The following is a 14,605-nucleotide window of genomic DNA, read 5'->3' as shown; positions in this document are numbered from 1 at the left end:
CATCACAGAACTTTGTTCTGCGGGAAACTTAATTCCTTGGTGAATTTTATTTTTTATTTTATTTTTTCCAAAAGAAATAGGTTAGTAGCCAAAAGGTCTTTTGGAGCTTTGTGAAGAATTGCCAGGTCTTTTTGTGACTACCCTGAAGACAATCTGGATGGCTGGAGTATTGTACCAGATGACCTTTTTATACATCTGGAAGGGACTTTGGAGACCATGAATTCCAGCTTCCCATATGACAATAGGCAGCTGAGGCCCGGGTCTCCAGATGGACTCTCTGCCCAGTGCCCCTAGCATAGACCATCCTTTGGGGCAGGGCCAAGGCAGGATACACTTGAGTGACCCCCTTGCATAGCATCTGGCACATTTCTGGGCACAGGAGTCACTTGAGGACTTGAATAGAAACCTCACTCCTGGGACCAGCTCAAGCTGTTGTCCTCTCTGGAAGCCGATGGTCATTTAAACATTTTCTATTGAATTCATTCAGTAATTTTGTGGTACTGGTGATTGGAAGCAAGGGGCATTCTGTCACTGAGCGACATCCCTGGCCCATTTTATTTTATTTTGAGACAGGGTCTCATTAAGTTGCTTGTGCTGGTCTTGAAATTGTGCTCCTCCTGCCTCAGCCTCTGGGTGTGCACCTCTGGGGCCTGACTGATGGTCATTTTTATTCACATGGACGGACGGCCCAGCTCAGGAAGTCTCCTGGGCCCCAGCTGGTTTTACCCTCCCGTGAAGGCAGGGAGCCTCCTGGTGTTCCTTTCAGGACAATTTCTTCCTTTAAAGACAGGGGTTCACTCCCCCCTCCATCTGGGACCTTGCTTATAGGAAGGGCCTCACTCCAGTGGGTCTGTGGCTAGCCACTCCCCCAGTTCCTCTGAGCCCCTCCTCCTGCAGCCCCACCTCCATTCCCTGTGGCCCCAGGAGCTGAGCTGTCTGCCTCCTCCTGCCCCTGCTGCTAGTCCAGCTTGGGAGCCTCTGAGGCTGCCGTGGCCTCCGCACCTGCTGCCTCCACCTCTGGCTGAGGCACCGTGGTCACCAAGTGCGATCACGTGAGCCTGGGACCCACCGGCCCCTTTCTGCTGCTGATGTATTCTGAGGCCCAGCTAATGTTCTTTTTTTGTACTTAATTGAATTTTTATCAACAATTCGCCCCTCTTTTATGCTTGTTTTGGTTCTTTTCCTGTAGCAGACAGCAAAAGCTTCCTAGAACCCATTTCCTGCCAGGCCTTTTTGCAGGATTAGTCATTTTTAAATGTCTTTAATCTCCATTTCAAAAGCAATTTTTTCGACTTATTTTGTTGTATTTCTTTGATCGTACTCACTCTGGAAGGGGAGGGCAAGCTGAGGTTCTGGCACTGGGCGCTGTATCTCCCAGTTGATTTTCTTGTGTCGCAGCCCCCTCTCCTCAAAGCGGGGAGCCACCTTAGAGTTGTGGGTTTCCATTCTGGTTCTGTGGCTAGCTGTGTGGCATTGGACAAATTACTTAGCCTCTCTGTGCCCTGGCTTTTCCTCTTCGGTCAATGAAAATGGTAATAAGGGGTACCTACCGGTTGAGAGGATTGAGTGAGTCAATACACGTAGACCCTTAGAAGAATGCCTGGCACAGAGTAAATTCACTTAAGTATTTACTTGAACGTGTGAGCGAATAGCTGTCAAGTGGTTCCTTTCCTTGAAGCTGCTCTTTCCTGAATTCTGGAATGCTCCTGTGGAAGGGAATCTCGGGGACGCCTTCACCTCATGCCCACACCCCTGCAGCTGAGTCACAACTTTGGCTCCTGCTCGCCTGCCTGGCTCTCTTCTGGAACACTTAGCTTAGTGCCCCTCACACAAAACGCACTTGGAGCGGGTGGGACTGCGGCAGCCAGGGTGGAGTGTTATTTGAATAAAAGGCTTTAAACAGGGCCATCGGAGTTTGGGACTTTATATGTCAACATGCCCATTTCCTCTGATTGGGCCTTTTACACTTGAGGAGCCTTATTTTCATTTCAATTCAGATGATTATAATCTCAGCAGTTGCTCACTTTGTTGCTTGCAGAATAATATGCTTTGCTTTAGTTTTGAAACTTGTTTGCAGAAAAATAAAGCCAACCAGCCAGCCCCGCGGTGGCTCTTGGGTACTCTGGTGCCCGGCAGGTTCCGCTCTGCCTTGTCAAGGCCAGCGATTGAGTGACTGGTGTCAGGCTGTGGATTAGGTCCTGCACTTCTGGGAGATGCAGTCCGGCCAAAGTGCCCAAGCCTCTGGCTGCGTCCAGGGCCAAAATCCTCCACCTCCCTCAGCCTTAGCTTTCTCGTGGCAAAAATGGGACGTTCCATCAGATATGATTGTTTGAGGATTAAAAGAAACGAATTGTGATAAGAGACCTGGTAGGCACAGGGCTGGCGCACGGGGCATGCTCTATCCACGTAGCTGCTAAAATTAGCACTAGTGGTACTAATTAGTACTAATTATTATTATTGGCAAAATAGTGCTTTTGTTTAACAGCTTTATTGAAGTGTAATTTGCACACATAACGTTCACTTATTCCGAGCACAACACTCGGCTGCTCTTCAGCGAGCCTGCAGAGCTGGAGGGCCCCCCATCACACCCTTGTTCGAGAGCTTTCCCGTTTTCTCACTGAGACCCCCCCTTGCCTGATTCTGAAGTCCTTCCTGGGCAGCTTCGGATCTGCTTTCTGTCTGTGCCGAGGCCCTTTTCTGGATTGCACGCCAATAGAGTCACATTGGTTTTCCTATTAACTTTTCTCGCCCACTCCTCCATGATGTGTTCCTGGTTTTGGATGTAGAAACAGTCTGGTGGGTTAAGGGAAGTGCTGGGGGTGTGGAGGCATTACGGAGGAGCAGGGAGGGCTTAGGGTACCCTCTGGTCCCCAGGTGGCATGAGGGTCTTGGGGGCAGAGGAAGCCCTGTAGGAATCCCTGTCCAGGCCCGTCCCCAGGCAAGGTGCCGTTCTGTTCTCACTCGCCAGGCGGTTGCGGGGGCTCCACTGGGCTCTGGGACCTCTCTGGGCCCTGGAATGTCCCAGCCTTGCTCATGAGGGGGGACTTGACAAGGAGAGAAAGACCTTGACTACCTGGAGCCTTCGACCCCGGCCGCCTCGATCTTCTTACCTGCACAGGTGTGGACCGTTACCTGGGGAAGCTGGTGCAGACCCACATTGTGGTCAGGAGGCCTGAAAGTGTCCTCGTATCAGTCTCGTCATTGTCCCCTCATCATTTCCTGGCGCTGGGTTACATGTGCCACCTCGTTCTCCTGGGTTGCTCGGTGGGCGTGGCACTGTGAGAAGGTGCTCAGCAGGGGGCTGGGCACCCGGGGAAGGTGCAGTGGCCCCTTGAGTGAGCTAAGATGTCAAGATCGTAAAGCGCCAGTCTGAGCTTGGCGGGGGACAGGGGCCGCAGGTCCCTCGGGGCCGTCCTAGCTCCAGCCATCCCCTCCCTTGGGTCCCTTTTGTCTGCACCCTGTGGAGCCCAGCTGGTGCGAGCTGGGGATTAGAGGCAGGGGCTGGGGCACCTCCCGCCGAGTTTCATCTGGAAAGCTGGCAGCGGCTGCGTCCTTCCCGTCCGAAGGGCCTGTAATGTGAGGCCCCCAGGGGGACGGTGCCCTCGCTCAGCTCCGGGAGGGTGTTCCTAGAGGTGCTGGGCTGCAGAAGCGAGGACGCGCAGCCGGGAGCCTGGGAGCACAGCATCCTTCCAGGTAGAGCTTTGCCAGCCGTGCCCGCTGGGGTCAGGCGGGTCTTCACACGGTCGCAGGGGCCTGGGCGGGCAGTGGGGTGGTGGGTACGGCCTAGGACCACGCACAGCACCAGCCGGAGGGACTCCCAGGTTCTCCAGCCCAGTCCTCACTGTCTGTTGAAGTCTTGGGGTCAGCCTGGGACAGCAGGGGCCATTGCAGATAGCCTTGTGTGGGAACCCTGGGGGTGTGAGTGTGCTGGTGCAGGTGAATACGTGTGTATGTGAGTGTGTGTACGTGAGTGTGTGCATGTGAGTGTGTGCATATGTGAGTCATGGTTTGAGTGTGTGGGAGTCACAGTGTGAGTGGTGAGCGTCTGTGACTATGTTGTGACCGTGTGTGTGGCTGTGTGTGCACGTGTGCAGGCTTAAGTCTGAGTGATAATGGGAGTGAATGTATGCAGGAGCGATGGTGTGTGTGGCTGTGTGTGTATGTTCAAGTGTGTGTAGGTGTAGGAATGGAGTTCAAGGGGTGTTGGTGATGGCGTGTGCGCATGGGTATGAGTGTGTGTGTGTGTGTGTGTGTGTGCATGCGTGTGCTTGCCCGCTGGCCCCTTCCCTTCCTGCAGGCCTGGGTTGCCTCTGGGCCAAGACGTCTGAGCTACTTCAGTGAGACTTTTCTGAGGACTGAGCTTGGCTGGCTGGCTGGGGCTGGAGAGGCGGGGGCAGTGATTTTTTTTCCTCGGGGTTACAAGAGCAAGGTCAGCGCAGCCGAATCTGAGCTTTTGTTTGTCTCTCCCCTGCCCGCAGCAGCCTGCGGTCTGTTTCATTCATTATTAAGTTTTAAATCCACCCGATGAGAAACTTGAGCCTGGGACCTCGCTCCCTGCCTGGGCCTGGGGAACCTCTCTGGCTGTGCTGGCTGCTTTCTGTGTGCCTTTGTTTTCCCAGGAACCAGCCCTGGGGTTTGTTTAGCTTCCCTCCGAGGCTGGAAGGGCCAGCGAAGCCTGAGGGGGGCCCTGGTCCCCAGGGAGTCTTTGCGAGGAGAGCCGCTTGGTGGAGCTCAGGGGTTGTCCCTCCGGAACTCAGGGTCCCTCCCTGGCCCTCCAGGTCCTGTTCTTCCATCATGGGCACCGTCAATCCATCTCCTAGGACTGGTTGGGTCCAGGGATGGCATGGAGACAAAGAAATCAGATGCTGTGTGCTGGGAACCCTCAAGGCCATTCCCTAGTGCCCTGGGCTCCGGTCCCCATCTGAGTGCCAAGTGCAATTCAGGAGTCCTGTGACTTCACACCTCTTATTTCTTGTCTGTTACCTGAAAAGCTGTTCCCAGCTCTATGGGTCCCTTCAGCCACAAAGAACATGGTACAGCTGATAACAATAAAGGGCTTTTTTTTTTCCTTGCAACATTTTACCTGTGCCCCTAAGGACCAGTGGGATCACCCTCCAGGATCAGGGGTTGGAGGGGAGTCGGCTCCCAGGTGTGGATCAAGGGATGGGACTTGTCTTCCTTTTGGCCTGTGGGACTCATGGTCCATGAGGTCACTTCCGGTGACTTTGTCCAGGTTGCCGCTCCTCCCCCCTTCGGGGAAGTGGCTGAGAGCTTCACCTCCGGTGGGGGGTACCACATCCAACCAGGCCCAGGCAGGTGTTGCTGAGGAAAAAGATATTTCCCCTCCGCGTCCTGCTGCTCCTCTGCAGATGGGAAGGCCCGCATGTCCACTTGCTTCCGGCCCCCGGCTCCCCCCGGCTCCCCCTGCAGCAGTTGGCCAGCTGCACAGCCTCAGCCCGAGAGCTGTCGAGAAGCTGGCTCTGTCCTTGTTTCCCGGCGGCCCTGGGAATTGCCTCTAATCTCTTCTCTGCCTTCCCCCTGCAGATGGTGATGACGATCCACAACTCTCCTGGGTGGCCTCGTCTCCCTCCAGCAAGGATGTTGCGTCACCCACGCAGATGATCGGAGATGGTTGTGACCTCGGCCTCGGGGAGGAGGAAGGGGGCACGGGCCTGCCGTACCCTTGCCAGTTCTGCGACAAGTCCTTCATCCGCCTGAGCTACTTGAAGAGGCACGAGCAGATCCACAGCGACAAGCTGCCGTTCAAGTGCACCTACTGCAGCCGCCTCTTCAAGCACAAGAGGAGCCGAGACCGGCACATCAAGCTGCACACGGGCGACAAGAAGTACCACTGTCACGAGTGCGAGGCGGCCTTCTCCCGCAGCGACCACCTCAAGATCCACCTGAAGACCCACAGCTCCAGCAAGCCCTTCAAGTGCACCGTGTGCAAGCGCGGCTTCTCCTCCACCAGCTCGCTGCAGAGCCACATGCAGGCCCACAAGAAGAACAAGGAGCATCTGACCAAGTCCGAGAAGGAGGCCAAGAAGGACGACTTCATGTGCGACTACTGCGAAGACACCTTCAGCCAGACGGAGGAGCTGGAGAAGCACGTGCTCACCCGCCACCCCCAGCTCTCGGAGAAGGCGGACCTGCAGTGCATCCACTGCCCCGAGGTCTTTGTCGACGAGAACACGCTGCTCGCCCACATCCACCAATCCCACGCCAACCAGAAACACAAGTGCCCCATGTGCCCCGAGCAGTTCTCCTCCGTGGAGGGCGTCTACTGCCACCTGGACAGCCACCGGCAGCCTGACTCCAGCAACCACAGCGTCAGCCCGGATCCCGTGCTGGGCAGCGTGGCCTCCATGAGCAGCGCCACCCCCGACTCCAGCGCCTCCGTGGAGCGGGGCTCCACCCCGGACTCCACCTTAAAGCCGCTGCGGGGGCAGAAAAAGATGCGGGATGATGGGCAGGGCTGGTCCAAGGTGGTGTACAGCTGCCCCTATTGTTCCAAGCGGGACTTTACCAGTCTGGCCGTGCTGGAGATCCACCTGAAGACCATCCACGCGGACAAGCCCCAGCAGAGCCACACGTGTCAGATCTGCCTGGACTCCATGCCCACCCTCTACAACCTCAACGAGCATGTCCGGAAGCTGCACAAGAGCCACGCCTACCCCGTGATGCAGTTTGGCAACATCTCTGCCTTCCACTGCAACTACTGCCCCGAGATGTTCGCCGACATTAACAGCCTGCAGGAGCACATCCGTGTCTCCCACTGCGGTCCCAATGCCAACCCGCCCGACGGCAATAACGCTTTCTTCTGCAACCAGTGCTCCATGGGCTTCCTCACCGAGTCCTCCCTCACCGAGCACATCCAGCAGGCGCACTGCAGTGTGGGCAGCGCCAAGCTGGAGTCTCCGGTGGTACAGCCCACGCAGTCCTTTATGGAGGTCTATTCCTGCCCCTACTGCACCAACTCCCCCATCTTCGGCTCCATCCTGAAGCTCACCAAGCACATCAAGGAGAACCACAAGAACATCCCGCTGGCCCACAGCAAGAAGTCCAAGGCGGAGCAGAGCCCGGTCTCCTCGGATGTCGAGGTGTCTTCCCCAAAGCGGCAGCGTCTCTCAGGAAGCGCCAACTCCATCTCCAACGGCGAGTACCCCTGTAACCAGTGTGATCTCAAGTTCTCCAACTTCGAGAGCTTCCAGACCCACCTGAAGCTGCACCTGGAGCTGCTGCTGCGGAAGCAGGCATGCCCCCAGTGCAAAGAGGACTTTGACTCCCAGGAGTCCCTCCTGCAGCACCTGACCGTGCATTACATGACAACCTCCACCCACTACGTGTGCGAGAGCTGCGACAAGCAGTTCTCCTCCGTGGATGACCTGCAGAAGCACCTGCTGGACATGCACACCTTCGTGCTGTACCACTGCACCCTGTGTCAGGAGGTCTTCGACTCCAAGGTGTCCATCCAGGTGCACCTGGCCGTGAAGCACAGCAACGAGAAGAAGATGTACCGCTGCACAGCCTGCAACTGGGACTTCCGCAAGGAGGCCGACCTGCAGGTGCACGTCAAGCACAGCCACCTGGGCAACCCGGCCAAGGCCCACAAGTGCATCTTCTGCGGGGAGACCTTCAGCACTGAGGTGGAGCTGCAGTGCCACATCACCACGCACAGCAAGAAGTACAACTGCAAGTTCTGCAGCAAGGCTTTCCACGCCATCATCCTCCTGGAGAAGCACCTGAGGGAGAAGCACTGCGTGTTCGATGCTGCCACTGAGAATGGCACGGCCAACGGGGTGCCCCCTGCAGCCACCAAGAAGGCCGAACCCGCCGACCTGCAGGGCATCAACAGCCACGAGGCCAGTGAGGATGACGTGGATGCCTCGGAGCCCATGTATGGCTGCGACATCTGCGGGGCGGCCTACACCATGGAGGTGCTGCTGCAGAACCACCGGCTGCGGGACCACAACATCCGGCCGGGCGAGGACGACGGCTCGCGCAAGAAGGCCGAGTTCATCAAGGGCAGCCACAAGTGCAACGTGTGCTCGCGGACTTTCTTCTCGGAGAACGGGCTCCGGGAACACCTGCAGACGCACCGGGGCCCTGCCAAGCACTACATGTGCCCCATCTGTGGCGAGCGCTTCCCCTCGCTGCTGACGCTCACGGAGCACAAGGTGACCCACAGCAAGAGCCTGGACACGGGCACCTGTCGCATCTGTAAGATGCCCCTGCAGAGCGAGGAGGAGTTCATCGAGCACTGCCAGATGCACCCGGACCTGCGCAACTCGCTCACAGGCTTCCGCTGTGTGGTCTGCATGCAGACGGTCACCTCCACCCTTGAGCTCAAGATCCACGGCACCTTCCACATGCAGAAGCTGGCCGGCAGCTCGGCCGCGTCCTCCCCCAACGGCCAGGGGCTGCAGAAGCTCTACAAGTGCGCCCTGTGCCTCAAGGAGTTCCGCAGCAAGCAGGACCTGGTGAAGCTGGACGTCAACGGGCTCCCCTATGGCCTGTGTGCTGGCTGCATGGCCCGCAGCGCCAATGGACAGGTGGGTGGCCTGGCCCCACCCGAGCCCGCTGACCGGCCCTGCGCCGGCCTCCGCTGCCCCGAGTGCAGCGTCAAGTTCGAGAGTGCCGAGGACCTGGAGAGCCACATGCAGGTAGACCACCGCGACCTCACGCCGGAGACCAGTGGGCCTCGGAAAGGCACCCAGACGTCACCAGTGCCCCGGGTAAGTGCAACCCGCCTGACCCTGCCCACTGCTCCTTGGGGATCCCCTGATCCCTATAGAAACTGCACCCCGAGTGCCATCTTTCCTGTGTGGTCCCTTTGTTAGCCCGGAGAGGCAGCGCTGCCCAGGGCGGCCGAGCACGTCTGTCCTGCAGGACACGACACTGCTTTGAATCCACGTTGCCCTTTTCCTTTCCCGCTGTGTGACATGCACACACGGATGATGTCTCTGGGCCTCATTTGCCCAGAGCTCATCGGTGCAGTGGGAACAATGATCACCTTGACTTCTTAGAATGGTGGTGAGGGGCCAGTGAGATTCAGTGTCTGGCAAGTGGCAGCACACATAGCCCTTCCTCAACCATGGCTGGTGTCTCTGAGGTTGGTCTGATGGGCGGACTGGTGGACTTGCTCACTGGGTCTCCTTGGGCACGTCACTTCACTTCTCTGGGCTTTTGAGCTGGGCTTCTTTTGATAAGTCTTGGAGGGGTCTCCCAGGGGTTTAGAGCCCAGCAGGGGGCTAGGGAGCTCAGGCGCACTTGCTGGAATCCAGGTGTCATGATCACCAACAATAGCATCATTATTGTGGGTGCGGTTGTGGTACATGGAAAGCCCTTGGGTGCTGTCATCGGTAGTGATGGACTGATTGATTCCTCAGCTTTTCTGGAGCACCTGTTATGTCTGGAGCCTAACAGCCAAGGAGAACCAGCAACGGATCTCACCCTGGGGGCTTACGGACCAAGGGAGCCACGGGCCCAGGGCGGCTTTTAGCCAGGTGTAATGGTGCACTCCTGTAATTCAAGGTTATTACTCAGGAGGCTGAGGCAGGAGGATCACAAGTTGGAGGCCGACCTGTGCAACTTAGCAAGACCCTGACTCAAAATAGAAGACAAAAAGGGCTGGGGGTGCCGCTCAGTGGTAGAGCACTTGCCTTGCATGTGTGAGGCCCTGAGTTCAATCCTCAGTACCACCAAAACAAAACCCCCAAAACAAACAAACAAAAAAAAAAAACCCGTAAAACAAAGAAACGAGAGACTTTCAGTGAGGCAGAGGCAAGTGTAAGCCACTGATGGGCCTCCTTGGGCCTGCCTTCAGGGGCTGAGGGCCAGCCGGTGGAGGACACGGAGCCTGCGTGGCCCAAGGTTGACAGACAGGCCAGGCCCAGGGATTCCTGGATTCCCATCCAGTCTCTGTGTGTTTCTAGATGGAGGAGGTGCCAAGCGGTTCTCAGGAGTGTTCTCCCCTCGAGGGCTTCTGCTGGCGCCACTGGCAGGGAGGTAGGGTTTAGGGAAGAGCCACCTGTCACAGGTGCCTGCTGCAGGAGAGGGGATGTTTGCTGAGGGTGTTTGGCCTTGGGATCAGAACTGGGCCTGGGGCTCTGGGGCTCTGAGAAGGCCTGGGAAGGAGGTCTGGAGAGGGTGAAGGGAGGCTCCCGCAGCGGGAGGGACAACGGAGGCCTCGTGGCCCAGGCCCCGGTGCTACAGACAAGCCCATGGAGACCCAGCGAGCCAGAGCGACCTGTCTGTGGACAACAGCTAGGAAGAAGGCGGCCTGAGTGGGGACAGGGCTGTGTGTCTGGCTGGGATGGGGCCTGTCCTGAAAGACCCTGCAGAGTGAGGTGCTCCTTACTAGGGATGGTGACACCCCACCCTCTCGGGGCCTTTTGCCCAGGCCAGGCCTCTAAACGAGGGTGCAGTAGGATGCCCTTCACAGGCCCTGCGTGTGGGCCCTGGTGGCTGCTGCCCAGCTCTGCCCCCGTCGTCTCCGCTGGCCGGGCATTGTGGGTGGTCTTGGGAGGGTTGGGGCCCTGGAGTCAGCTGGCCTGGCTGCTTGTCTCTCTGCTAGTGCCCCGCTGTGATCTGGCCTCTCCAGGCCTCGGTCCTCTCCCGTGAAGCCAGAGGGTAACAGTAATGGTAATTAATAGTGAGAGCAATGCAGTAAAATAGAAGTAGTCATCTTGTCTATTTCCAGAGCCGCCGTTCCCCCGGGTGGCATGGGGGGCCATTCGGGCTTAACTGGCATCTGCTCTGATGGGTCAGACACCGTGACCGTTTCCCAGGCTGACCTCCGCCTTTTGGCGAGGCTGAGTGAGTCAAGGACTGGCCAGGCACGTAGGAGGCGCCACTTGTTGTCTTTCTCATTTGTGGTGACAGTCCTCACTTGCTGGGGACGAGGAGGTGCCAAGCACTTTGTATCTTGTCGACGCCTACGGCACTTATTTCTTCAAGTGAGGACACCGAGGCAGAGGATGGTGAGGTCATTTGCCTTGAACTGCGGCCGTGGAAGGGCCCAGAGGAGATTGGACTCCAGGCAGGCCATGTGGGGTGCCCAGCCTGTACCCTTGACCAGCAACAGTCTCCTGAGCAACTCGCGGAGCATCCTGGCTGCAGGAGGGGTGAGGCCGGCTGGGGCAGGGTCCAGGCTGGTCAGGCCTGTGCTCAGGTACAGTGTGGCTGGGACCCTGACCCCTTCTCCTGGGGACACCTGCCTCATCCCTGCCCTTTCAGCCCCTCCCACCAGCTGGGGTCCCTGCTGGCCAGAGAACTGCTTCTGGTACATTCAAAGCCTGGATCTATTGGAGCCTCCTCTTCCCCAGTCTGCTCTGGATCTAGCGCCAAAGCACCACTTTGTGAAAGCCCCTACTATGTGTGAGGGCGGCTCTCCTGGGCACCTGCTCTTGGATTGTCTCCGTAGCAACAGCCTTGGAGTCTGGCTGTGGCCTGTGCCTTGGCAAAGGGGGAACCCAGGCTCAGAAGAGTGAAGCCACGTAGCCAAGGATGCACAGCCGCACGTGGCCGCGCAGGGACGGAAACCTCATTTCCTGGAGCTTGCAGGCCTTCCTTTCCTGCCCTCTAACCTCCTGAAAGAGGGGCTGAGCTGAAAATCCCATCTCTGCCAGCCCAGAGGCACAGGCAGATGGGCCATTTGCAGAAAGGAGCTAGACAAAGCGCAGGTACCTCCCCAGCCAGGATCCTCTGGGGCCGCGCCCCCTGCCTGGGCACGCCTGGGGGCAGGGGCCCAGCTGTCTGTTCGCCCACCCCTTCCCTCCCCCGGGACTCACTCATGTCAGAGCAGACTCTGGGGGCTGTGCAGGGGCTTGGGGGCTGGCAGGCTGGGACCCTCGGGAGTGTATCCATAGCAACTAGCTCTCGGAGGACTGGGTTCCCGTGGGGCCGAGGCTGCTGTCGGCTGGAGCGTGAAGCGTTGAGGTTTCCACCTCCCCCTGTTCATGGGTAATAACAGCATCGCCCCCTCCCTTGAGGCCAGTGCAGGCAGACCCTGGCCCTGCCTCTGCTCAGCGAGCCCCAGGCCCTTTCTGGGTGAGGCGGCCTGAGTGCGCCCTTCCGCCGTTTGACAGCCCGGTTAATGGACCTCCAGGTTTGGAGGATGAGCTTATGTCCAGGTCACATCAGTTTTCTGTCACCTAGACCATGACTGTCCAGGGAGGTCTGTGGCCCTGAGCCAAAAATGTCAGCTGAGACAGTGGACTCCAGAAGGAGCCTCCTGCCTTCCAGGCCCAGTTCCCCTCCTCGCCAGCTTTGGGATCAGGACGAGCCACGCACCTCTCCATCCCTGATGTGGAGCTTGAAAAGGGGTGGGGAGAATTCAGTATGAGCATTTCCCGCACATAGTAGGTGCTCAGTGCATCTCAGTGAAACTCAGCAGCTCTGACTATCCCCTCCCTCCTTCCCTTTCTGAAGGCCCAGCCAGCTCCCCCCTTCTATCCCTGCTGACCTTAGGGGTTTTTTCTTTCTGCTCGGAGGCTGCTCAGGGCCAGGCAGGGGAAACAGCTCCTGGCCACAGGTCCTGGACCTCAGCTTTGGTGCCCCTAGGCTGGGCCCCAGGGAAGGGGAAGACAAGGAACTTTGAATACGAAGTTCTTCCTTTCATAATGATGTCTCCTAGCAGGAGCTGGAGGGACGAGGGGTGATCCCTGGGGCATAGAGGCCCAGTAGATCTTGGGGTAAGGACTAGGGGTCAACCAAGTTCAGAGAGGTCAGTGTTGGTGACCCTGTGTGTGTGAGACAGGGTGCATGCCTGGGTACTAGCGCACTTAGGTACCCTCATGATCTGTGTGTATTGGGTAGATCTGGGCCACCCACTCGGTAGAAGCTGCTTGTGTACCTGTGGGTGAGTTTGGGAGTTTGGGGTTCAGGGTTCCAGTGCAAGAGCTGAAGACGGGTGTGTCTCTAGGAACACGTATGGATGTGTGGACCTCTGCAACCTTCAGGGTGCATGAGGATGCCTGCAGTTCTCCAGGCACGACACACATCCCACATGCGAGTCTGGGGTGCAGGGTGCAGGCTGCTGTCAGGGGGGTTGTGGACATGTCTGTATAGGCCGTGGCTGCTCATTTTGAGCTGGGCTGAGGGTGAGCATTTGAATGCACGTGTGTACGTTTGCGCATCTGTAAGTCCTTGTGTGGATGGAGGTCAGCAGTTTCTCTGGATCCTCCCTTGGGAATCCTCTGGGGACAGTTTCTGCACCAGGAAGGGCCCTGTTATCTGATAGTTCTCTTTCTGCCACCAAAGGGTGACCACGTGGTGCAGGGGCATTTAGCGGGAGACTCTCTTCCTGCCTGAGACCCTGCTGATTTATTTTCCAAGACCTGTGAGCCCATTCGTTCACCTGCCCCTGGAGGGACAGCTGGATGGCCCTGATCGTGGGTTGCTCCTCACACTGGTCTGGACCAACCATGGCTGTAGCCTCCAGAAGCTTCTGCCCAAGCAGGTCCACGGCAGGGAAGATGGTCTTCCTCCAGCTGCCCGGCTGGGGCCTCACACCCACCTTCATCTTACCCACCCCACAGGGGCTGGGCAATCCTGGGCAGGCCTCCCTGGGCTTCCTTGGAAGGGGCACCTGCATTTTCCTTCCTTCCTTCCTTCTTTCATCCAAGCATCAAGGGCTCTTACACTTGCAGGCAGACAGGGTGGGGCGCGTGTGAGCGGGAAGGAATGATCTTGATGGGTTTCATGCAGTTGAGCAGAGACAGGGGCTTGGGGGCTATGTCTCCTCCACAGACCCCAGTCCCTGCAGTCCCCTTAGGGTCTAACATCTCCTATGCCTGTCAGGAGGCTGGACTCCTCAGCTCCGTCCTGTACCACTCCTCAGATGCACCTCCGTTTTCCTGTGACCTTTCCAGGCCAAGTGCCTGCCTCTGGGCCCAGGCTGTGGCCTGTGCTGGGGACCCGCTGAGCCCCTTGTTCTCCTGAAACACTGGGGAAAGGCCCCTGGAGCCCAAGCAGGGACCGTGCCCTGGACACCAAAGCTCCCAGCACCAGTTTTTCCATTTTCTTAGCATCAGTAAAAATCCTAAGAACAGTTAAATGATCACTAGGCACGCACCCCGATGAGGTCCTGCGCTAAGGTGGTATGGGATCCAGGGTACGCAAGTCTCCTTTGGTTTTCTTTGTCTCTGCATATATTGTTCTGCAACTTTGCTCGTGTGTTCAACAAATCCTTCTTCAGCGTCAGTCTGTGCTGGCCGAGGAATCCCAAAGGTGGACAGACGCATTCCTGGTTCCCTGGGAGCTCAGGGTACGGTGGGGGAGCAGACAGTCCATTAGCCGTGACACACGGTGTACTGGTACCCGGCTGCTCTTAGCAAAAGCTGGAGGTCTGGGGAGGCCCTGGATTCGTTCTGGGTGAGAAGAAAAGGCTTCTTAAAAGAGGTGACGTTTGGGCTGAGCCTCAGGAATGGCGTGAGCATGTCCAGCAGTAGAGGCAGTATAGACACAGGGCTGCAGGGTGCCTGTGTGGGAGCTGCGGCTGCAGAGCTCACTGGCGGCTCTTGCGGGACTCACAGTTTGATCCTTGGGCAAGAAATTGGAAGTTCTGGTCCTTTTTCCAGAGGTAAGAGAGGCCCCATCATCC

At 57.6% G+C, this 14,605-nt stretch overlaps 1 protein-coding gene across 1 annotated transcript in view; it reads left to right on the top strand.

Annotated features, from left to right (window-relative positions):
• The window catches only part of ZNF423 (zinc finger protein 423), a 323,245-nt gene that overhangs the window by 182,066 nt on the left and 126,574 nt on the right, over positions 1–14,605 (top strand). Inside the window, exon 4 of the mRNA XM_081275619.1 lies at positions 5,545–8,735. Coding sequence (XP_081131745.1) covers positions 5,545–8,735 — 3,191 coding nt within the window. The remainder of the gene's footprint in view (positions 1–5,544; positions 8,736–14,605) is intronic.

This window comes from Spermophilus citellus (genome assembly GCF_964194105.1).
Source record: "Spermophilus citellus genome assembly, chromosome: 18".
Lineage (NCBI taxonomy): Eukaryota > Metazoa > Chordata > Mammalia > Rodentia > Sciuridae > Spermophilus > Spermophilus citellus.
The sequence above is the reverse complement of the archived record's forward strand: the minus strand, read 5'-3'. Positions and strand labels throughout refer to the sequence as shown.